Raw genomic sequence first — 23211 nt, 5'->3', positions numbered from 1 at the left:
TGTGAGSACCAATGCCCCAGGCAGGTATGGGATGGACTTAGCTGAGGTCAATACCATATTAACATCTTTAATATGTTTTATTTTCATTGCACTTAGTTGTACACAATCATTCTTAGAATATGGTAACAYAAGAACTTCAGCATTGGGAAATATTAGATAATGTGACTGTATTTTTCCCTCGAATTGAAGTAATACCCTTAACATGACACTTCATTAGCTTCTCCAGAAATAATCTTGATGCCATTACTCAGCATTCATCCAGTCTTTCCTCAGGCAAAACTSGCTGCAATGTCAAATTACAGCAGGAATATTACATGAGTAAGACTTAAGTAAGGACTGCAAGATTTAGCCTGTTATCTGTAAATGACAGAGGTGCCTTTTCTGATTTACTTTTTTAAAGCACATTGGCAGAAAACAGTTGTTTTTCCTGGAGTTTCAGAAGCTGGTTCAGCGTGACTGGAGAGGCATACTTAACACTATTGTGTTGTATTTATTGTTTTAGATCTAGGTCTGAAAGCTAAATATAAGATTAAACAATTAAAAATCATAGGTACAGAGGACACAGACAAGATTACTAGCAACAGGAACTTAATCTGAGAATACTCTGTTACACTAATCAGAATGAGAAGATAAAGCCAAAAAGGAAATGATACCCCAAGGAAGWAGTCTATTTTAAATAAAAAGGAGGTTAAAAGTAGCCCAAAGGCTTCATAGTGGCATAATCAACCATAGAAGAGTAAAAGGGAAGGTTTTGCCTCACCCTTTGAAAATGGAGTAAGAAAGAAATGGATATACATGATTTAACCCACAGTTTTYGTGAGCACTTCCCACCATCAATGCTATGCTTGAATCCTGATGACCRCACAGCTATAAGGTTCCTTTAGAAATCATCATCTCTCCTCTCACTTTGGCCCATTTCAGTTGTCTCTCATGGCAATCTCTCCTTACTATCTCATTTCCCAAAGCCTGATTACATGACTTAATCTTTCCTACATCRTGTCTTTAACATTTGCAGTCGAGCCAAGGAGAACAACTATTAGTGACCATGTCTGAAAATCAACCAAAGCATCCTCAACACATGAGGACACTTACCAAAATAAAATGCCAACCACATGACTTGAGGAAGAGATAACCACAAACTTCCCTGGCACAGGGGTGATTGTTGATGTGCCTTTTTCCCTCTGCCCAGAACACAGAGTCTACTGACCATATCAAAAAGGTTCAGTGGACTTTTATTGCAAAATAAAATTAAAAATGTTACATTGGAATTATTAAGTCATACCTGCACTGTAGTAACTGGGTTACTTGGAAGCATAGGGTTTTTTATAGTTAAGTTTCCCAGATGCTCCTTTTCTTGCTCTAAAGGAATTGAAGTACCACAAGGGAGCACCTGGCATTTATTTAAGACATCCATACAGCAAGTCGGCTTTCCAGAACTGGTTTGCAGTCGGCTGCATGTTGAGTCACTTCCTCCTCCACCCTCTGTGAGCATCGCACGTCACCTGAGCTTCATTACAAACCCACGGGTGAGTGACACTTGCTCACGGATGTGTCAGGATTGATTGAACCGGACTGGGCCTGTTTAGTGTGGAGAAGGCTTGAGAGGGGATCTTATTTAATGCATATAAATATCTCCAAGGCGGCTGCCAAGAGGATGATGCCAGACTCTTTTGCAGGTGCCCAGCGACAAGACAGGGAGCAATGGCCACAAACCAAAACAAAGTAGTCCGACCTCAACATGAGGAAGAACTTTATGTTGAGGGTGGCAGAACACTGGGACAGGCTGYCCAGGGAGATGGTGCAGTCTCCCTCTCTGGAGAGATTCCAAGCCCACCTGGACGCGTTCCTGCGTCACCTGCTTTATGTGCCCCTGCCCTGGCAGTGGGGTTAGGCTGGATGCTCTCCAGAGGTCCCTTCCCAGCCCAAACACGCCGTGAGCGGGCGCTGCCCGGGGAAGAACCCGGGGCCCGGGGCGGGCGGAGCGCTGGGGGCGGGCCCGGAAGCGGAGGCGGAAGCGGCGCCGGGCGCTCGGTGCGGAAGCGGCGGCGGAGGCCGCGGTTTGGGTTCCGCGGGCGGCGGGACAGGGGCGCTGCGCCACCGGGAGCCGGGCCCGCTCCCCTTCCGCTCTCCTCCCGCTGCCTGCCCTCCGCCGCTCCGCCATGGCGGCCAACACCGGCAACCTGCAGGTACAGCGACGCCGGCCCTGCCCGGGGCGGGGCGGGCCCGGCAGGCGGTGGCGGGCGGGGGGCGGTGCCAGGAAGGAGCGGGGCTGGGGGTGTCCCAGCCGGGGCTGTCCCGGGCCGGGGCTGCGGGCCGAGCCGGGGCCCGGGGAGCGAGAACGCCTCCGGCTCCGCGGGCAGGGACACCGCCGGCAGGGCCGCCCCAGCGCAGGGGGCGCGGAGGGGACTCGGCTTGGGGCGCGGCGTGGCAGAGCCCCCGGGGTCAGCCCTCATCGTGCCGGGCCCTGAGACCCTGGGAAGGGGTCCCGGGAAGGGAGTCCCTGGGAAGGGGCACCCTGGCGGCACCAGCCCTGCGGGACGCGGGCAGTGGGGCCTAATGTCCGCCCGGGAAGCGCTGTTGCCTCTKGCGGTCTTCTTTGGCTTGTGCTGCCTGTGAGATTGGCTGCTGGTGGTGGCTGTAGGAAGCCCTTGCCTGCTCTGCTCTCCCGCTTGTCTTAACCCTCCGTTGGGGGTGTGTATTCGGTTCTGCGGCTGYCGGCAAAACAGATCCCGGAGTGACATAAGGGGGTTCCAGACAGTCCCTTTTTTCTCTTCGGTTGTCTGAGCCATGATCATTTCTGTATACAGTGTTTACACTGGCAGTGTGATGTTTGCATTGGCAGAGCTAGAGGAGATGTTACAGGGTCTGTAACAAGATTTATATCATCTTTAAGATTACATTCTTTTCTTGGGTGATGTTCATCAAACTATAAACGCCTGGCCTGAGAAAACGTAATTTTTGCCTCAGGGATAGTTAGAGATGGTCATCTATGCCCTAGTTCATACAAATTTTTAATAATGATTTTCTATTTGATAGCAGTGATGTTCTTTACAGTAACAGGCTAAGATGCAGGTGATGTAATGAAGTATTAGAGCTGAGAATCTAATAACCAGGTAATAGTCTTAGGCAGGTACTGCCTGGTTTTGCCATACTCTYTTTCTGTAAATAGCCAATTTCAGAGGAGCAGGTCTGCAATGCAGTTTTCTCACAGTTCTGTTTTAGCAGGTGATCTTTGCCATTTATTCTTTGGAATTAATGTCACATCTATCACTGTCTTTCTTGTACTGGATCCAGGAATTATTGGGCTGCTCTGTGGTAATTAAAGTCACTGACAGGACTTAAGAACTTTAATATGAAAASAACTTGGACAGTTAATTTTTGCTCTGTTGCTAGATTTGAATGGTGCACAGAGGTGTGTAAGGGAGTCAGCACAAAATGGTCAGCAAGGAGGCAGCTGTCCATTCATAACTCAGAAATTAATCATCAGCTTCTGGCTGATGCTTTGATTCTTCTGTTCCAAAGAAAGAGATGCTTACAGTGCTCTAACACTTGCCATAAMAGAGCCATAGAGTCTGTTTGAGTGGTTCATTGTTTTTAAATACCTCTGATTTCAGGTAGGTCTGTTGAGATGATCTTTGCTTCCAAGACAGCAGCACATAGCAATAGAATAYAGTATGTTGCTGTTTTTTTCATGGCTATTGTTTACTAGCTTTGTTCTGCCTGAAACACAGCAGAGTGTCTGGATAGTGGCAGGAGTATCTGTACTGAAATGTCTAATGGAAACTCCTTGCTGCAGTTCAAACTCTCAGCCTTGCTCCCTCACATTACATGATCATCCTGAGCGTACCAATAATGCTTAGGAAAAGGAGCCACATGGGAAAAAGTAGGTGAGGAACGACAGAAGATTTAGTTGGTTTTGRTCAGCTCTGGCTGGCTGTCCTTTTTTAACTTAGGTGAACCAGTGGCAAATGGTTGTTGACACTTTAAATGACAGTTTTAATTGTCTTGACGTGGTATGGGCATTCCAAGGAGGAAAGTGTAATAAAAAGTAATAAGCATTTAAGAGCAATGGAATAGCGGTGATACCAACAAATCCACAGGACAGTGTGTGCAATACAGCAGCTTACATCACAGATTTATTTGAAACTAGATGAACAAATTAAAAATCCATTCATMGCTTCTCTTTGAAGCTTGAGATTTGGGTATTCTCTCTGTTTGTGGAGTGGTTCTCCTCTCCTGCTGGAGTGATAATTAGAAATTCTGACTATTTCTGAAGAACCTAAACCCTTCTAGAGAAGGCAAGCAAGTAGTCTTTGAAGATGTCTCCCAGCATAATATTTGAAGAGTGGTAGTGCTAGTTTTAGTGATTGTARTCAAGTACTTCCTGTATTGACTTTGCTGTTTATAGGGTTTACTGATGTCATCAGTCATAGAATCATAGAATTGTTTRGGCTGGAACAGATTGAGTCCAACCATTAACCMAGCACTATCAAGGGCACCACTAAACCATGCCCTAGACAGCACATCTGTAYCATAGTTCAAAGTGTCTAGGTCTGTGATAAAAAAAAACCCAAGCCTTACAATGCATTCCCAAATCTTTCCATAAAAAGTGCAAGAGATTGCTAAGCAAAACTGTGTAGACAAAATAATAGTAGTTTCAGCTTAGTATACAGAARCTTGCCCTTCTCACTTGCACTGTTTTGTGTGCTAGTAGATTTCAGCACTTTGTTAATTCGYTGTTCATAAAAGGATGGAAATACCACATCATGTACAGAACATCACCCAAGACAATCAGTTGCCTCCACCTTTGAGGAGGGTAAACGTTGAAGAACAGAAAAACGGGCCAGCAAAGAATAGTAACAGTTTAAATGGTGACTGATCGTGGAAAATGCTCTTTCACAGCAATTAATTGTTTGTTTCTGTTGCAGAAAGCAATAGACCTTGCTAACAAGGCAGCACAAGAAGACAAAGCAGGAAACTATGAGGAAGCCTTCCGCTTGTACCAGCATGCTGTGCAGTATTTTATCCATGTTGTTAAATGTAAGTGTGATGTATTGGAAGATTAAGTAGAGTTTAGAAGTCAGATTGCACAAGAGTAATCTCTTATGTTGACATCAGTATTTAAATTTTTGCTCTCATCAACAGTTGATACTTGCTAATTGTAGTTTGACTGAGGTCATATATTTAGCAGGTTTTGCCTTTACTGTGTTGTGCTCTTGCTCCATTCTTGTAAGAAATCAGATTTTTCTTTTACTTGTGTTTTGTTTTAGGTTTTTTTAAAACAGGAGGCAGGTGTTTGCTGTCTCTCCTCTGGACTTTTGTAGCAGTGTTTCAAGCTGGCCATTGCACAAGGAAATATGACAATAAGTACAGGGATCCCTGTATTTCTGTTGTGCTGAAAACYGTGTTACACATGAAGTCTTTGCTGTATCTGCCAAGTGGTTTTTGCTCCTTTAATTCATGCTGCTTGCCTTTCTACAGCCTCTCTGCTGACATCTTTTGCTCCTTAATGTCATAGTCTCGCTGTTCATCTTGGCCAAAAAAATGTATGAGATGGACTTGTATGTAACAATTTTTCTTCAGTTTCCATATTCTCATTATTTTATGCCTTTTCACACTTGCGTGTACCTTTTGTGCCATGTTGAGTCTTTGTATGCAAGGAGTGGGCTTTCTTAATGTAAGTACAACCCTAATGTAAGTGGGCTAGGGTCGCTTGCCTGACAAAAGTACCCTTGCAGATCTCCATGATTTGAAAAWAATACTGTTTTATTTATAGTCCTTTATTTTTAGGATAATCTGTGTTTACCATTCCCTGTCYTTTTAAATCTTTCTCAAAATACAATTTTCTGTGCTTTTAACAATATTGATGTAGTTTTGGAAACCTGACACATTAACCTGACGTTAAATTTTRATTGTTGGTTTGAAATACTGTAATRGTGGCAATAAGAACAGTGTGGCTATTGAAACACACCAACCTCTTTCAGATGTTTTATGTAATGTTTCTTTATCTTTTAAAATTAGCAGCCTATGGAAGAATCAAGTWTGCTTCTAAATAAAAAATGCCTAGCACAAGCAGCTTCTTGATTAGCTATTTTAGAAAAGCATTTATTAAGGCAATGTCTAGAAACTTGAAAGGCTGACAGAAAACCTTCCACTGCTGTGGTCTTTAATCCTTTAGAGTCAAATTTTAAGCCAAATCTTGTTCAGGTGTATATTTGATTTTTGCTACATGATGAGAACCTTCTGCTCACTTCTTTCCAAGTTATAGTGGAAAAATAAGTAGCTGAGATGTTTGGTTATGTGGTGAGCCCYGAGAGAGATAAAGGAGACAGATTTTTAGTCTTGTTTTTTGATCGATGCAAATGAGTTTTGCTGCTAACAAAGAATTGTTTCTCTTCAAACTCTTAGATGAAGCACAGGGTGATAAAGCAAAACAAAGCATTAGAGCAAAATGTACAGAATACTTGGACCGAGCAGAAAAGCTGAAAGAGTATCTGAAAAAGAAAGAAAAAACTGCACCAAAACCAGTTAAAGAGTCTGGGTCTGATCCTACTGATGGAAAAGGGTATGTTCTTGGAGAAGGTAAAACAAAATACTTCCTGAGCTCAKCTTATTTTAAGCTTTAACTATTCAAAGAATATTTTAACTTGTTCTTTTAAAATGCTTCAAATGACTGCTAATGCTGATATACAGTGGGCTAATAAAAATAACACGCATTACCATCAGAAGCATTTCTGCGCTTGTTTTCTAAAATGTGAACATTTGCATAGGAAATTCACTGAAGAATGAAAGCTGCTTCAATCTAGCAGCTGAATCCAGTGATTATTGGATATAATGGCAATGAGCCCTATGACCTTCAAAGTTTTTCTGCATTTAAGTACGTACTAACTAGGAAATAGTTTCAGTCTGACGGTTACTGGGGTTACTGAATTTGATCTGAGATATGATATCTGACACTTGATATGAGATGAAGAGCCCTATGTAGGGTAAAGTTTTGTRAGGTGGACAGAATCCCTCTAATGTGTTGCTGCTGCCTGGTCTSTCCATTGCTTCCCTTCTCTTAGATTTGTTTCTTATTTTGCATATCAGAGAGTTGAACAAGCAGAGCCACCCAAACAAGCCCAGCCTCTTTTGCATTTGCTGCTGTCTTTGTGGGGATAGGAGGGAGGAAGGGTTCAGGATCATACCTTCTGGTGGGACTTCAGCAGTCCCGAACAGCTGAAGTTGCTCAGTTGTCTCTTTAAAACTTCACCTAATTTTCAGTCTGTTTCATTGTCTGCTCATCTCATCAGTTTTATTTTTTGATCTGTACTGTTCTGCTTATTTATAATAGAAAGGAAATGGCAATACCACAGAGGCTACATATATTTTCATGACCTTCACTCCAATGGTTCACTATCTAGTCTCYTTTCCTTCTTTAACTTCCAGTTTACTTTGCTCTGATAAGACGAGAATTTCATAGTACTGGATGGAATTGGCCAAGTCCTGTTGCAAGATAGAGGACAAGTGCCAGTGTCTACAAACAAATCACTGTGGCACTTCTGTGTTGCTGGATAGCAGGGCTATGTTTCCTAAAGGCCGCCTCAAACCACACAGAAGTGTGTTAGAGGGCTCAGACTCATAAGAGGAAGTTGAAATGGCAGAGGAGGGTAAATTGGAAAGAAATTGTAGAAGAGTGGGCTTCTGCTTTTCTACAGTTGTGTAAACCTGTAGAGGTCTGAAAGCATCTCAACATTCCTTTCATTCCTCAGCCTGATGGCTTTTCTGCTTTTTGCATTCTGATTTTTATCCTAAGATGACAGTTTCTCTTACTATATTTAAATACTGTTTCCAAATCAGGAATGACAGTGATGGGGAAGGGGAATCAGAGGACCCTGAAAAAAAGAAACTACAGAATCAACTTCAAGGTAATTTAAAGCATCCTTTTCTTTAAATAGGGGTGACAGTCGAGCAAGTTCCTATATTTTTGCCATCTAAATGTTATGGATTAACGTAATATTTGTAAGTGGCTCAGTATGTAATCTTCACATGCAAAAATATAGTCCTTATGGAAATAAAAGGACTTGCGTGCCATGAACTTATACAGTGACTATATTGAAATATATCTCCTGTACCCTGTGCTTCATGTTAAAGTTGTATCARCTATCAAGCTAGCATTTTCCAACAGAAGTTGCAAAATCCCACGTAGCCATTGGCTAAATGGAATCAGTATTTTTTACTCTTAAGTGCATTAGAGTATTGCCTAGAGGCTAAAGAAATGGTTATACAAATGCTTAGTGTAAGCAGGATTTTTCACAAACAGACTTGTATTCATGTTTAGGAGTAAAAATCATGGATTCTTGCCCGTTTATAATAACAGGCAGCATTTTCTCATATGCAGTGATGATGCTTTCCCAGTTCAGTAGCATAGTTTGGGGTTTTGAACTCAAATACAGAGCACAGTCAGTGAAGCAACATATAGCAGTTACCAGTGGTTTTGTGTGCAGTTAGATGGAGGCTTTTTTGATGTTTATTTCTCTTTAATGGTGAAGAAGTATTCAGAGCTTCTCTACCGGGAGGTGCTTATGGGTCTTAAGAAAACCTCACTGTTTTCCTATTTTTCAGAGTAACACATCAAATGCATTTACCAGATCTTGTACCTGTGTAATTTCAGGCGCTATTGTATTACATTTGGAAATTSTGCCATGCTTTTTCTACTTCACTGCATATTTATTTAATCCTATGAATAGTTACAAGGGACACTTTCTGGTTTTTTGGGAGTGATAGAAAATTGATGAGCACTGAACTCTGATTTCATCTCTCGCTATAAAGACTTTGTTTCTTCCCACATGAATCTTACTTCAGATAGTGGAAGTAGTGGCTAGGATTACAAGATCAAGTATTATAGATCTATAGATTTACTAGATAGATCTATAGATCAATAATCTATTACTACCTGAGTTCCAAGTTTTCCAATCTACAAGTAGTTGAGACAAAATCTTTAACATGTCAGACTAACCAGTCTGAAGAGAAGGCTAAATTATAGCTCAGTTGGCTGAACTCATTAATTGAGGAAAATTGAGGAGACTTGGTGCTCAACTTTGAGAGAATGTACCTTGACTGAGGAAATACTTCTGCAGCTAAGTACAATCTATATAACCTCTCTGATGCTTTCAACCCTAGCTCTCAAACCTCTTTTCCATTAGATGATCCATTTGTTTGCTGCACATCTGGAGATACCCAGCAAGGTACTTCATCTGCTGGAGAATCTTTAAAATCCTGAGCTACTGCAGCTACACTGTTTAAAGTGAAATTTCAAATCTTCTGAGAAATGCAGTGGTGGTTTAGTGAGGACATGGTGTCAGGACTTCTATTAACTCRTGAATATGTTATCCATGGTTTATTGTGGTAAAACAATGTGACAGATTTCTGTAAAAATAGGTCATCCATTTGACTAATGAAATTCAGTGTTTCTATCATCTTAGAAATTCCTTGTTTTTATTCAGTATAGGCATGGACATAGATTTTTTTTCCCACTTAACTGAATTTATTGTAATTGTGAAAAGGTATGTACATCACTAACTTAGACAATCTTTTCTTACAGGAGCAATTGTYATGGAGCGACCAAATGTCAAATGGAGTGATGTTGCTGGCCTCGAAGGTGCCAAAGAAGCACTTAAAGAAGCAGTCATCCTGCCCATTAAATTTCCACACCTGTTTACAGGTCAGGATTACTGCATTTATTTTCTATTGGCCAGTCAGGACTGACACTGGAGCCTGTGAAGTGTGTAATGCCAATGTATCAGAGACTCAAGCTGAGCTCTCAGCAAAGAGATCGTGGTCCATCTGGCAGAAGTTTCATGGGTAGATGCAGAAAATCTCTGAGCACCCTAGAGGTGCATAATCAGAAAATAGGCTCAGTCTTTCCTACAGTATTTTGAGGACTGCTGGTTTCTCTCTTCCAGGCAAGAGAACACCCTGGAGAGGGATTCTCCTATTTGGACCACCAGGAACAGGAAAGTCTTACTTAGCAAAAGCTGTGGCAACAGAAGCAAACAACTCTACCTTCTTCTCAGTATCTTCGTCTGAYCTTGTCTCCAAGTGGTTAGGTGAAAGTGAAAAGTAAGTTGGAGTTGACAGAGGTCCAGGAAAACGTAGTCAAGAAGAAATTAATACGGAGTGAGATAAGTTGCTGTAAAGAATTTGAGTGAATGGTGTTGTCTTTTTAAAAACAAACTGCAGGTGTTTCTGTGCTTTATGCTGCAGTGCCATGTAAAGCYACCATCATATCTGCATATACTGCATATTTTGAAAAACTCTCTTCAAGATAGTTTTTAAACCTGCTCAGAAAGATTTTGGGAGCACCACAGAGTTCATTTCCCTTCTGAATTTAGCTGTGATTGTAGCCTGTATCAGTCTGAAGTGCTGGGTTACCTTGCATCTTGACATCTCCCCACTCTTTTGTCCTAGTAGTTATGTGTCATTTCTTTGTCCATATGGAGGTGGGTTTTTATTTCATCCCAATTTCAAATAAAATCTGAAAGACGTAAGAGATTTGCAAAAATAGGTTGAAGGAGAGGAGCAGCCATGAAAGGAAATTTTGTGGGTCCCCATTCTAACTCTTCATTTGGTACTATGTGATATGTGAAGAAGACCAGGAGTGACATGTTGGCTGCAGTCTAGAAGTCTAGGAATTTGTCCATCTGGCCTTCCAAAAAAGGTTTTCCTCAATTAATGAAATTTCTGGGTGTATATAGAAAGGATTTTCATATAATGATAAGTATACTTGTCACAACCATGCTTTAATAGTTTGAAGTGTGGGACAAAGGAGCAGTTTATTTTATGTTGATTGAATGAGGAAGAAAGGTTTTTGAATAAAGTGTTTGAAGTGAGTTGTTTTTTTCCCCAGAAAGCTGGAAACCTTAAGCTGTTTTTCTTTTGTTGCAAAAGGAATACAGAGCTGGAGACTAGCTTGGCATTAAATTTTATGTTTGACTTTATCTGAGACTACTGCCTGTGGTTTAGTGCTGTAATATGAAGAATTTCCCAACGTGTTCTAATTTAGTTTAACCAATAAAATGTGTCCATGAGAAATGGCTAGGAGTATTTTGGGGTTGTTTTAGGTTGTTGTGTTTTTGTTTTACAAACCAATGTTTCTTGTCATATAAAAATTACTTAGTAACTAAAGTTGTATAAAGTAAAGATACATGTTATTTCTTACAAAATCTCTAGAATTAATTTAAGTTAGAAATGTTAAGAGAAAGCCTTGTGCTTTTCAATCTTTCTGGAGTGGTGGTTTTCTATAGTCCAGACTGTCACGTAGAAGTGTACAATGAAAAAGGACTTTTTTTTCAAAACTGGACCTGGAGCACTCTTAATTGTTTTTCTTATTATGCTGGGCTCTCTCACTCAGTCTGAGTCTTGGAGCTGAAAGGATGTTGTGTATTTGAGTAGCTTTATGTTAATAGGTTTTCTTTTTTTCTTGCTTTGTCTAAAGAAAATTACAGTATCACAATCTGAAGTTATGTGTTTCTACTGTTGTAATTATTACTATAACTGAACCTGTTTCTTCTTTAAGATTAGTGAAAAACTTGTTCCAGCTTGCCAGAGAAAACAAACCCTCTATCATCTTCATTGATGAGATAGATTCCCTCTGTGGGTCAAGAAGTGAAAATGAAAGCGAGGCTGCTAGACGGATAAAAACAGAATTTCTAGTCCAGATGCAAGGTAAGATTATTTGGTTTTCAAAATCAGACAGAGAAATTAAGATATGTATTTGAAATGTAGCTTGCATGCGAACACTAAAAGTATCTTCAGTTCCACCCTGTTAAATTTTGATGACTTTTTAAAACAGTCTCTGTTTATCATCTAAACACTGGAATTATTTCTGCCCTGATATAGGGGTTGGTGTTGACAATGAAGGAATCTTGGTGTTAGGAGCAACAAACATACCCTGGGTTTTGGATTCTGCTATCAGGAGAAGGTATGATGGCGTTTTTTTCATGGTCTGAAATTCACAGCTGGTTTGAGCCTTCAGAGAGTACTTAAGGTGTTCATCCAGCTCATGTTTGCAGACATGGTTCATGTTCTGCCACTCAGTTCCATGAAGTGGACTTAGCCAAACTAATAACCACTTTCCCCTTTAGAGAGAGTTAAGTTGTTCACTCTTATATTGGCCCTGTAGTTTATTTGATTTCTTGTTAGATGATTGTGCTTGAAGAAACAGAGTTTTCTGCTTGCTTTTTGGTTTTCTGTTTGACTTGGGAGACAAGTTAGAAAATACACTCCTCAGAAGGGTAAGAGGGGGTATAGCTTTCCTTTTCAGCTGTTAACAAACTGGTGAGTAGCTTGAGTTCTTTTATGGAAATGTAACCTTACACAGAAACATCTTTTTTCTCTGTTGGTCTGGCATACTTGGGATCTTTAACTGCTGTTTCGCAGATWAATGGCTTCTATGCCTGTGCCTGGATTAATTGGATCTTTCTCTGAGCTGCAGAGCAAGCAGAGGACAGATACAGTTATGTGACAAATAGGATTATGTTGTGATGAGGACCCAGCTTGGATAAATGGCYATTTTTGTAGTTACAGAATCATGATTTTTTTGTGACTGACACTGACTTWTATTTATATGCTTAATTCAAACTGGCCATACCTTGATTTGATTTGGGGTTGGATCAGGTAGCCTCCAGATATCACTTCCCATCTGTATGGCTCTAATGTTGTTGAGCCAGATTTAGAGGTGAAGGTGCTGCTGAAAATAGAAGTGATAGAGTGCGTCCAGAAGCGAGCCATGAAAATTATGAGAGTACCTTTCCTCTGAGGGCAAGTTGTAAGAGTGGGGGACTGTTCAGCTCGGAGAAGAGAAGCATCGATCCAGAGAGACCTTATTGTGGCCTTTCAGTATATAAAGAAGCTTCTTAGAAAGCTTGTTTTGGTTTTTTTCCTAGGCCTGTAGTACCAGGACAAGGGGCTGTTGTTGAAACTGAAAGAGGGTAATTTTAGATTGCACATAAGGAGAAAAATTTTTATGATGGGAGTGGTGAGACAATGGCACAGGTTGCCCAGAGAAGTTGGGGATGTCACATTATTGGAAGTGTTCAAGGCCAGGTTGGATGTGGCTTTAAGTCTGGTCTAGTGGAAGGTGTTCCAGCGCCTGGCAGCAGGGTTGGAACTAGATGATCCCTCTCAACCCAAACCATTTTCTTATTCTCAGCAATATGAAAGTTTCTAGCTCTTGCCCACAAGAATTAAAGGAAGTTATACAACAATGGCTGTAATAAAATTAGTTTTTTGTGGATTTGGGCTACTTTGTTATGTGCATCTRGTTAATTGTGTTCAAGAGAATTTGGAGCTGCTCTTACTTTGTTGGTGGGAGGTAATCTCCACTAGGAGAACAGATGCTGCTTCGAAGGAGGAACTGCAGTTAGCAATGTTTTTCTTGAGAATAGTTTCAAATTTACTTCCATCTATGGTGTTTTTTCTTAATTTAGTTGGAGACTGTAGAAACTTGTTATCAGGCAGTTCTTTCTTTGAGTGTGAAATCTGTTCAAATCAACCTTTACAGACTTTCTCCTTGTTTTTGTCTTTTAAGACTCAAACTGCTGGAAAAACGTCAGTCTGAAGAGAAGATTTTTGTAATGTAAAGGAAGTAGTTGTTATATTCTGGATGTTAGCTTATACTAACTAAAGTATTATTTATGAACACAGGTTGCGGAATATTTGCCTCAGATTTTTTTTTAAAGGTTTGTTGTATTGAAAGTRCTTTTTTCTAATACAGTTAGGAGCAAACTCATTTGCATGAGCTCTTTCTTCTGTGCACCTGCATGAACTGGCATCTTGGAAACACTTTGATTWTTTTCTTTTTTAAACCAGGTTCGAGAAGCGTATTTATATTCCTTTACCTGAGGACCATGCCAGGGCTGCAATGTTCAAACTTCACCTTGGGTCAACTCCAAATCTCCTAACAGAATCAGATTATCGAGAACTTGGGAGGAGAACTGATGGCTACTCTGGTGCAGATATAAGCATCATTGTCCGGGATGCACTGATGCAGCCTGTTAGAAAAGTGCAATCAGCAACTCACTTTAAAAAAGTAAGTAGGAATCAAATTTTTTCAAGTTATTTTTTTCTATGAGAACAGTCTTAATTTGAAAATTCTTTGCAAATAAATGGAGTTTGGTTTTGGATAATATTGCATGCTTATGRATGTTTTATTTATTGACTGGGGAGAACAGTTCTTCATAGCCCCCTTAGTCCTGCCATAAGTCTAATGGAGCTAATTTCTAAATATTCATGCTCTGACTCTTAATGTCTTTAGAGAGTATTAAAAGCATTCAGTTTGCAGTTTGACTTAAATGGCAGTGTTACAGAAGTGCTCTTTTTTAATTTCAAGTTAAGTGGTTCTTAACATGCTGGAAAAAAATGCATCCCTCATCCACTTGAGAACAGATGGATTGCACTTAAGCACATTCTGTTTACTTGGCGTATTTTTCAAAGTGAAAAATTAAGGTTATTGTAGACTTCTGGTAGAAAYACTGAATGAGTGTTACTTGCAACAGCAGTACAAGATGCAACACAACTGAGCAAGGTCTGTGTTTCATTTGCACTGTTGTAATGTAAAAAACAGTTTACTCCTGTTGAGGTGTACTCTGAAGAGCCTATTCAAACTATATKGTTTGGCTTGTATTCCAGTTGCTTCTATATGCTATGTACTGACTTAAACATTTCTTCACAATGTTTGGATCTCAGAAACTTTATCTGAACAAGAACCAAYTGGCATTTTTTACTACGTTAAACCTGGGAATGTTGTTACCCTGGAGAATTTGCACAGATGGGCCTTGTTTGGTCAAATTAATTGTTCTCTGTAAACTATTAAATAAACTCCTAAATGAAAAAGTAAAGTGATAATGGTTTTGAAACACATACAACATGTGTATCAGTTAAATAAAGCTTTCTTTTTCCTGTGTAGAATATTTTAAAGTGACCCAGACTAAAGGTATTTTTTGTTAACATTTGATGTTAATGCTGTAAAAGAAAGCTTAAATTTGTTGCTTCTTAAAAGAGCAGGTGTGATAGGAAAAATTGTAGAATCTAAGCTATCAAGTACCACGCATGTTGTGTTGGCAGCAGTTCTTTGTCATCTCAGTTACAATTACAGTATTTTTACCAGTAACTCAACCTGACATGAAAGGGTTAAGGGCCCTGAACTGAACAGCTACAATCACTTTGGAGATAGGCTGGTTTTTTTCGATGTGGTTTCTTCCAATGAACTCATTCAGCTTAAGATKCAAAGAGAAAGGCACACTTAAGTCCAGTATGCTACAGAATATGAGAGGACAGTAAGTTTAACTTCTGGAGACAGCTCACAGTAACAATGTGATTGATGCAAGCTGTATTTGTTGATAAATAAACAGTTACTTTGATACATCAAGGATCTTCTAGATGCTTCCTTCCCTTAAGTAGGGATGTCTGAAATATTTATTTGTTGTTGACTTTAAGTGACAATGGCATTTCTGGCTAAAGGGCTGTTAGCTTTTAGTGTTTTGTTCAAATTTGGAACAATCTGAGGCATATTTTAACTTGCCATGGAACAAATAACCTCAGTTGTCACAGTTTGCAGAACAGCCCAAAAGGACTTCTTGCATGTTACCTATTTTTGCTAAAAAAAACCAAAAAACAAGAAGAAATACACAACTGCAATAATTTGAAGGCTCTGACATAAGCCAAGTTGATTCCACTTGTATTGTTAATGCTTTAATTGGATGTAATTTCATGTTTTTATAAGCAAAATCTTAGTGTTAYTATTTGCCTCATAACAGACGACTTGACTCAGTTCAGCAGAGCTTTCCTCAGTTGCCAGTAATTAACTGTAAACCTTTGCTTGCCTTATGTGATAATGSAGGTTTGTCAGAGTGCATTTTGAATATTACAATCTGCTCTCCAGCATGTTGCTCTAAATGCAGTTTGGAACAGCAAATCCAGTTGTGTCAAAAATAGCCAGTTACTGTGTTGTGCTTCAATCTCTGCATATGCTCCAAGTTCCTGTGGGTGTGGGGTGCTTCAGGTAATACCAAGGGAAAGCAAAATCATTGGTACCGGAGAGTGTACTGCAGAAAGGRAACAGGCATCTGATGCAGCTTTTTTGGGTCTGTCCTTCTGCCTAGGGGAAAAAAAAAAGGGTGTTTTGTTCTCCCGCTAAGTGGCGCTGTTTTCTACGGAGCGCTGCTCAGGTGGTGCCGGGAGAGGTGCTGGGAACTTTGGAACGCGGGATGTCAGCGYGAAAAGCACTGGGAAGCTTTTAGAGAACTGTTAACCAGTGATGAATGAACTCCTAAGGTGACCAGGGACCATAAAGGGTGGTCTTCACTAAGCAGAATTCCTGGCATGTCAGTTTTCCACAGAAATCCTCAGCCTTAAGAGGACATGGCTTCTGGGATTTGACCTGATGTGAATTTAAGTATCTGGCTACAGCTGCTTGTTTTCAAGGTGAATAATACAGCACACTTAYACAATTTCACTTTCGCAGGACATGTCTTCCCAATGGGTAGGGCATCTGCATAAAATCAAGGAATGTTTTTGCTTAGGGTGCTGTTCAGCTTCTGGTTTCTGTCTTTAGAATTATAACTCTTAYAAACTGCATGTTTTCTTCTTTTTAGGTAAAAGGACCATCAGTGTCTAATCCAAATACGATTGTAGATTTATTCACCCCTTGCTCTCCAGGTGATCCTGAAGCCATAGAAATGACRTGGATGGAGGTCCCAGGTGATAAATTACAGGAGCCTAAAGTTTCCATGGTAGGTATTCTTTGTAGCATTTCTCTCTTGCTTTGCAGAAGTCTGAAAAGACTTTAAGGTAAAGAGTCTTTTCCAGAACAATTGGATGAGATGTTTGTTTTCAGAAATGCTGGGCATGCCTGATAACATTTGAATTCTCAACATACAGCACTTCAGTATGGCATGCTTATGAAAAAGACAGCTGTCTGTCCCTGATAAGCATTTCTTATTCTTGTCTGCTGGCATGTAGCTGCCGTCCTTTCATCCATAGACAGTATCTGRCTTCTCCAGTGTTCCTTTACTTGGCTTTKATTAATTTGAAATCTTTAGTGTTCCTGCGCCACAATTCACTTTCTTCCCATCACTGTGGCATTAACACTGGGAAACGGAAAATTATATTCACTGTAAATTKGACAGTGATGTGCTATAGGTAAATATTGCCCATTAAATAGATACTACAAGTATAAAAAACARAATGTAAGAAGATTCTGGATGTAATGGTAATTTTGGTTTCATTTCATCAGAGGTGATCCAGCTCTTTCTGCTGTCTTCTTTCTGCATGTTAAAAAACTTGCTTTGGCCTAGGGAATTAAATGTGTAAGACAGTTTTAAATTTTAGTTCACTGCTTAAGAAAAAGATAATTACTGGRCACTCATTCTGTATTTTTGTCCAAGAGCAGCAAAAGAAGATTTTGAATTGAAGTACAAAGTTTTTGGGAAGCATTTAAGAACAAATCTGTGCTGTTGTATTTTCCTCTGTGCAAACAGTCCTGTAATGAATGGGGATCACAGGCACTGCTTTGTAAATAGAACTATCACTGTATTTCCTGAAAGATTTTCCTGTGTATATTTGCATRCTGAGGAAGCAGAAAAGGATTTATGCAGATGCAGGCCAGTCCTGAAACTTCTGCCTGCATGGACTAATTGGATTTTTTATCAGTCTTTCCTGGAATTAAATATAGTTCCTTGTGTGCTCCTTGTGTTACCTGGGCTCTAATGCRCTACAGGCAGCTGTTTCAGTGTCCAAAATCAGTTCTTGTCCTTAAAAAGATGAGGCTTTAATTCTTTTTAAGCAGGGTACTTCTGGTCTGATAAGACAAATATGTATAGAAAATCATTATACTAAATTTTGGATTTACCCATATTTTTATAGCAATATGAGGTATTGGACATCTACTTTTTTYAGTTGCCCATGGCTAGGAATTGATTAGTTTTCTTTCCCCTTTTTATTCATAGACTGTTTTAACTGCTGCTTTCAGCATCATAGACCTGTGTTTTTTTTCCTAAACTTCATTTTCTGGTATCTAAATATATATCTAGGAAATTAATTGAATTGAAGAGACAGAAATTACCAGTCACTAGCAATAAAACTTTGCTGGAGATGAATCACAAACTAGTGTTCTACATTGCKGGACTACGAGGAATACATGGGACCATCTGATTATTTTCCACTTAATCTGTTGTAGTTAATCACAAGCTGAAAATAGTGACTGACTTAAAGAAAAGAAAGCTCAGTTCTGTTCAAAAAAGAGATGAATAAAACCTTGACTAGATGAGTGGCTTAAACCTTAACCTGAGGTCGTGKTTTTTTTACTGGAAAACTCACTGACCATTGTCTGTGTTCAAAGGGTTATAGTGCTGCCTCTGTGCAGAAATGTTCAGGCTTACTTAAAGTTTTGTATAAAAAGGACCTTTATATTTTTTAATGCATATTTGTCCTGGCAGCAAAATTGTTTGCAGTGGTACTGTACTTGTTTCTGAAAACATGTTTGATTTTTTTTTTCTGACAGACTGATATGCTCAGTTCGCTTGCTAGCACAAAACCAACAGTTAATGAACAGGACYTGGAGAAGTTAAAGAAGTTTACAGAAGACTTTGGACAGGAAGGCTAAACCAAAGATATGTGTGAAGCATTAGAACTTTTTTTTTCTTTTTAAAGTATCCTTGTGTCTTTATTGATGGCACTTCAAATAAATGCCAATAAAATCACTCCTTTCTTACTTTGCAGAAGGAATAGAAGATACCTTTGCAAAGACCCTTAAGCTTTTGTATTGTATTGTTTTCCTCAGATGTCTATTAAATGTCTTTTATTGAAAAATAATACAAAAATGCAATTTTAGGGTGAGACAGCAAAGTCATGTGGTAATGTCTAATAAATACTAGAAAGCTTTATATTAGTAGTTCCATTTTAGGTAGTATATTAGACCAGGATACCAGTGAGTTTTAAAACTCCCAATAGGCTCAAAAACTTTTTTGAGGSGTGGGAGAGAACATATTTGTCAGGTGTTTTTAGTATCAGTCAATCARCGTACTTGTTAATTGCTCTCATTTTAATTAGGAAAATGCAACAGAATTTTCTAATCAAGCATACTGCAAGTGTGGGTTTGCTGTTAAAATAAGAAGGAAGACACTGTGAGCATAAGACTACATGGGCCAGTACTTTGATTAAATATGGATGGACCTGTTATTTGGCTTTTTTTTTTCTGCTATGCTGTGTTAAAATTTTGCCTTAAACAACAAGTTTTTGTTTTTAACTCTTTACTAGCTGGTACACTCTGTCACTATGCAATTTAACAGAAGTTTGTTAAATGCAAGTCACTCAGAAGGTGTTTTGCTGACTGTTCTTGGGGGGGGGGGTTGGATTTGTTTTATTTCTTTTGGTTTTATAAATCTGGATTCACTTATGCAGAGGTTTGACTGAATTTAGGAAAAAGCATTAGTAATACCCTGTAAGATCCCACATGTTGAGTCTGGCAACGTATATGTAGTCTTTGGAGAACTTCTGGGAGGTATTTTGGGAAATAGCATTCTTTCACATGCAGGGAGATTAGAACAGATGTTTTAAACCACAGACTTTCCAGTGATAAATTAACCCAGAATCCCACTGGTAACTGTAGCATATAGGTTGCATAAATTTAGTGCTTCAACTTTGAGAGAAGRCTGGCAGTTTAGTATAGAAGTAGCACTTCCATTGCTCTTTTTCTGAAGAACAGCAAGTGGAGATGTGCCTGAATGTAACTTACAACACTACAGCATCAGCATTGAGTTTGTGCCTTGTAAGTTTGCACTGGCTGTAGATATGAAACACCATTAGGTTATCTAGAATACTCTATCTTCCATTATCATTGTACAACTCTATCCTGCAAATGGTTTGTTTAACCTGCATTAAAAGAAATTTGCACATTTTAGGTGTGTATGTTCTATGTACATATGCACATATATGATCCTTTGATGGGGTTTGGTTTCTTTTATGTACATATTTTGTGTACTTTATAAATCATAGGATGGGTGACATTTTCTGTACTTAAATGAAGTAAAATGTTATAGTACAACATCAGCTATGTTATTTGAGTATTTCTTCAATGTTATGTTCAAATTTTTACTGCTTTATTATCTTAGACTTTTGTTTCTRTGTTTAATAGCCAAACAAAATAGTTATATGTTCTTTGATCTGAAAGGTGCTGAGCTTTTTTTTACTAATATGATGAAACATTTTTTTTCCAAAATCTTTCATTTACACACAGTTTTACCTTTGTCTTATATCAGAATGTGTAAATGTGAATCAGTGGGCTGCAAATCTTTCTGTCAGCCTTTACAGGGATGGCAGGAGAGGGAGTAGGAGAGGGCAGGAATTCCAGCGTAGGTACAGGCAACTATGGTTAGTAAACTTAATCCTCATTGCAACAACATCTCTTGTATGTAGTCTTCTCTTGTAAACGCTTAAGAGATGAGCCACATACTAGCAGGGCTGTCATTCAGAGGTTTGAAGCTCGTGTCTCTTGACCATTTTAAGAATGATAGTCCTTACTGCAATCCTGCAATCTTAAAATTCTCAGGAACATTTTYTTTTTTTTTTTTCTTTTTATTTTCCTTTTTGTGGTAAACTGATTTGTCCTATGGGCTTCCATATGCTTAACTGTGTAATCTCTTTAATGCAAAAGAGGAACATACTGTATGTTTCAAAGCTACATCTTGCTGCTTGCTCAGATGACATCTGTAACAGAACCTTTAATATTTGATGTTGAAAGTTGTTTTTAGAAATATATTCCAAATAAACTTTGCTGCTTAGAGTTGCAGCTACAAGGGCAACTTTCTGGTTTGCTGTCTTTGTAAAATGATGATAAATTAATATATATCACAGCTTCTTAGCCAAGTTATCTATGGTAGATGACAGCCAAATGAGGGAGCATGCAAAATCACTTTTTAGTTTTCAGTGTTAATTGAAAATATTCTAAATTAAATAATTCATGGAAGGCTGTATGTGCTTTGGATAATCAAAATCTTTGTAAATGCTGGAAAAATTAGTTGTATATTTTAAACAAAGTCTGATCTTGTATATTTTAAACAAAGTCTGATCTTTGGCTGGTTAGCTTACAAATTTTTTTCATACCTTCTGATGATAATGCTTACTCTGACTGCAATATGAAAAAATGTAATTTTCCTTTTTATGCCTAAAACGATTTTTCAATTAAATCACTTGTGTATGTGCTTGTGTTCTTCACAGATGGTTTCATTAAGTGCTGGATTTCTTACCACTTGTGGTGTATCTCTTGATGCACATACTTACAGGGTGAGAATAGCTCAGTAAATTAACTTCTTATTTCCTACATTGCCTGACGGACCTCAAGTTCCAWAGTCTTGTTTCCTCCCTGATTTACATGTTGCCTTTTTGTAATTCTCTAGCATAACAAAAACGATACAAATTTTAKAAGTTTTCAATAAATCTCTGAAGTTTTTAATTTGGTTTTGTTTTTCAAGTCTGCTGGTCTTTGAATATACTTACATACTTTTGTTTTAATTAGTGGGGCAGAACAAATGTAGCTGAGGGAAATACTCTGGAATTTGTTTTTTTCATGTTCCTGCCTGTCAGAATTTGCTCTTTTTATCAATTGAAGCAGAGAAGCTGCTGAATATTCTCTAGTCAGGTATTTTGATCTACTTTTTGTGTTTGTTTAGTATTCTTAATAAGAATATTCCACATTTTTGGTGTTTTTCTGAGGATTATTTTGACAGGAAGCTCTTTAATAGTTATGAATTTGTTGAAATATGCAGGAACATCTTMATTTTGCTGTTTACTCTTTCCTTCCTCCAGAATGACAGTCTTGTTTCTTGATTGGCTTCCACACATGTTTTTGGTCTTAACCAGATTCACCCTAGTAATCATGGTTGACTTAAAGCCATTCCTGTAACTTACGTAAACTATTGCAAGAACTCAGTGGACTGTTTGTTTCATGCTGTGCTGCTATTCCAGCTGATACTTAATTCTTATCAAAACATTGTTCCTTTTATTCTTGAGCGGGCAGCTTTTGTTGTAGCTCTTGTGGCATAGCTTCTGTGCTTACCCCTTCAATTTTTCTTCAGCTTTTTACTAACATACTAATCTAGGGATTTTATTCCACAAATCCTCTGTCATCATAATAAGCTGCGTAAAAATGCTTTTAATTGGTCGTTCATCCTCTGTCCTGGCATTTGTATAGTGACAGCCCAGGTATTAGATAAGATTGTCCTGTTTTTATCTTTTGGTCCCTGTGACCTAATTACAATTCTTCCTCTCCCTCCCTACCTCTATGTGCACACACACCCTTCTGAYGGGAGCTTGTAGACGAGGTTGCTGGTTTGTGCCATTTTCTGTTTACTTGCCTTTTCAGCCTTTATAGCTGAGAGGCTCCAACTTGATAAATAAACACTCAAGGATGCTTCTGTCCTTTGTCACGTCAATTCCGAGTTTTGGGACAATGCTGGATTTCCATCTGTCCATGACACCTACGCATGGTACCTGCCATGTGTACAATCTGCTGGTCTTTTGCAGAAATACTTTACGTGTTTGGACTCATTTATCTGAACTTCTCWACCATTAGTCATGGAAACAATACAATGTCCTACCTACATCATTGCAGGAGCTAAGTTCTCTTCTAAATAGGCTTTGGTTGTGTTTTGAGACATCTCCAGGAAATAAGTCACACCTGACAAAGGCCTGATGTTGATAATGCAGACAGTGTTCTTTCCTGCTTGGTGACCTATTATCAGGCACTGTGACATAAATTGGCAGGACTTGCTTTTGCTTGCCCTCACTCCTCCTCTGCTCATTTAAATCCAAACTATTCAAGGCAGGGACTTTGCTTTCAAACATGCTCAGTGTCACATGCATTCTGTCAACTATAAACAGTAATTTCCTCTGACTCATTCTGTTGTTGGACCGATGACCATCCACAGGTAATTTGTCACAAAAATCTCAGCTGGAGTAGTTGTCTTCTGCTGCTTCTCTGTCCGTGTCTCAACAGTAGCGAGTCAGCTTAGGCAAGGGACTGGGAAAGTTGCTATTAATATCACCATCTCATGCAGGAAATAAACTGGCAAATGGGGACTGTTACTTGCAGCTGTGACTTAGGCTCTGGCAGAGTCAGGTGAATTGTTTCCCCAATATAAAGTTAAGRAAAAACTATATGAATTCAAATGATCA

General features: G+C 39.0%; 1 protein-coding gene across 2 annotated transcripts; it reads left to right on the top strand.

The window, feature by feature from the left end:
- The first annotated feature begins 2007 nt into the window (after positions 1 to 2007).
- VPS4B (vacuolar protein sorting 4 homolog B) lies at positions 2008 to 21495 on the top strand. 2 transcript variants are annotated; one of them, XM_057373136.1, is made up of 11 exons: positions 2008 to 2186; positions 4929 to 5040; positions 6409 to 6565; positions 7840 to 7907; positions 9584 to 9703; positions 9945 to 10101; positions 11558 to 11706; positions 11881 to 11962; positions 13852 to 14071; positions 16635 to 16772; positions 18542 to 21495. In XM_057373136.1, exons 1-11 carry the CDS (start codon positions 2160 to 2162, stop codon positions 18641 to 18643), a joined length of 1332 nt encoding a protein of 443 aa, XP_057229119.1. In that variant the 5' UTR covers positions 2008 to 2159; the 3' UTR covers positions 18644 to 21495. The 2 variants fall into 2 exon arrangements, with proteins under 2 accessions (XP_057229119.1, XP_057229118.1); XM_057373135.1 differs by lacking the exon at positions 2008 to 2186 and having other exon boundaries at positions 4854 to 5040.
- Positions 21496 to 23211: the final 1716 nt, after the last annotated feature.

This window comes from Malurus melanocephalus, unplaced genomic scaffold (genome assembly GCF_030028575.1).
Source record: "Malurus melanocephalus ecotype Western Australia unplaced genomic scaffold, MMel_1.1 scaffold_187, whole genome shotgun sequence".
Taxonomy (NCBI): domain Eukaryota; kingdom Metazoa; phylum Chordata; class Aves; order Passeriformes; family Maluridae; genus Malurus; species Malurus melanocephalus.
Note: the sequence above shows the minus strand (reverse complement) of the source record. Positions and strands in the feature narration are given on the sequence as shown.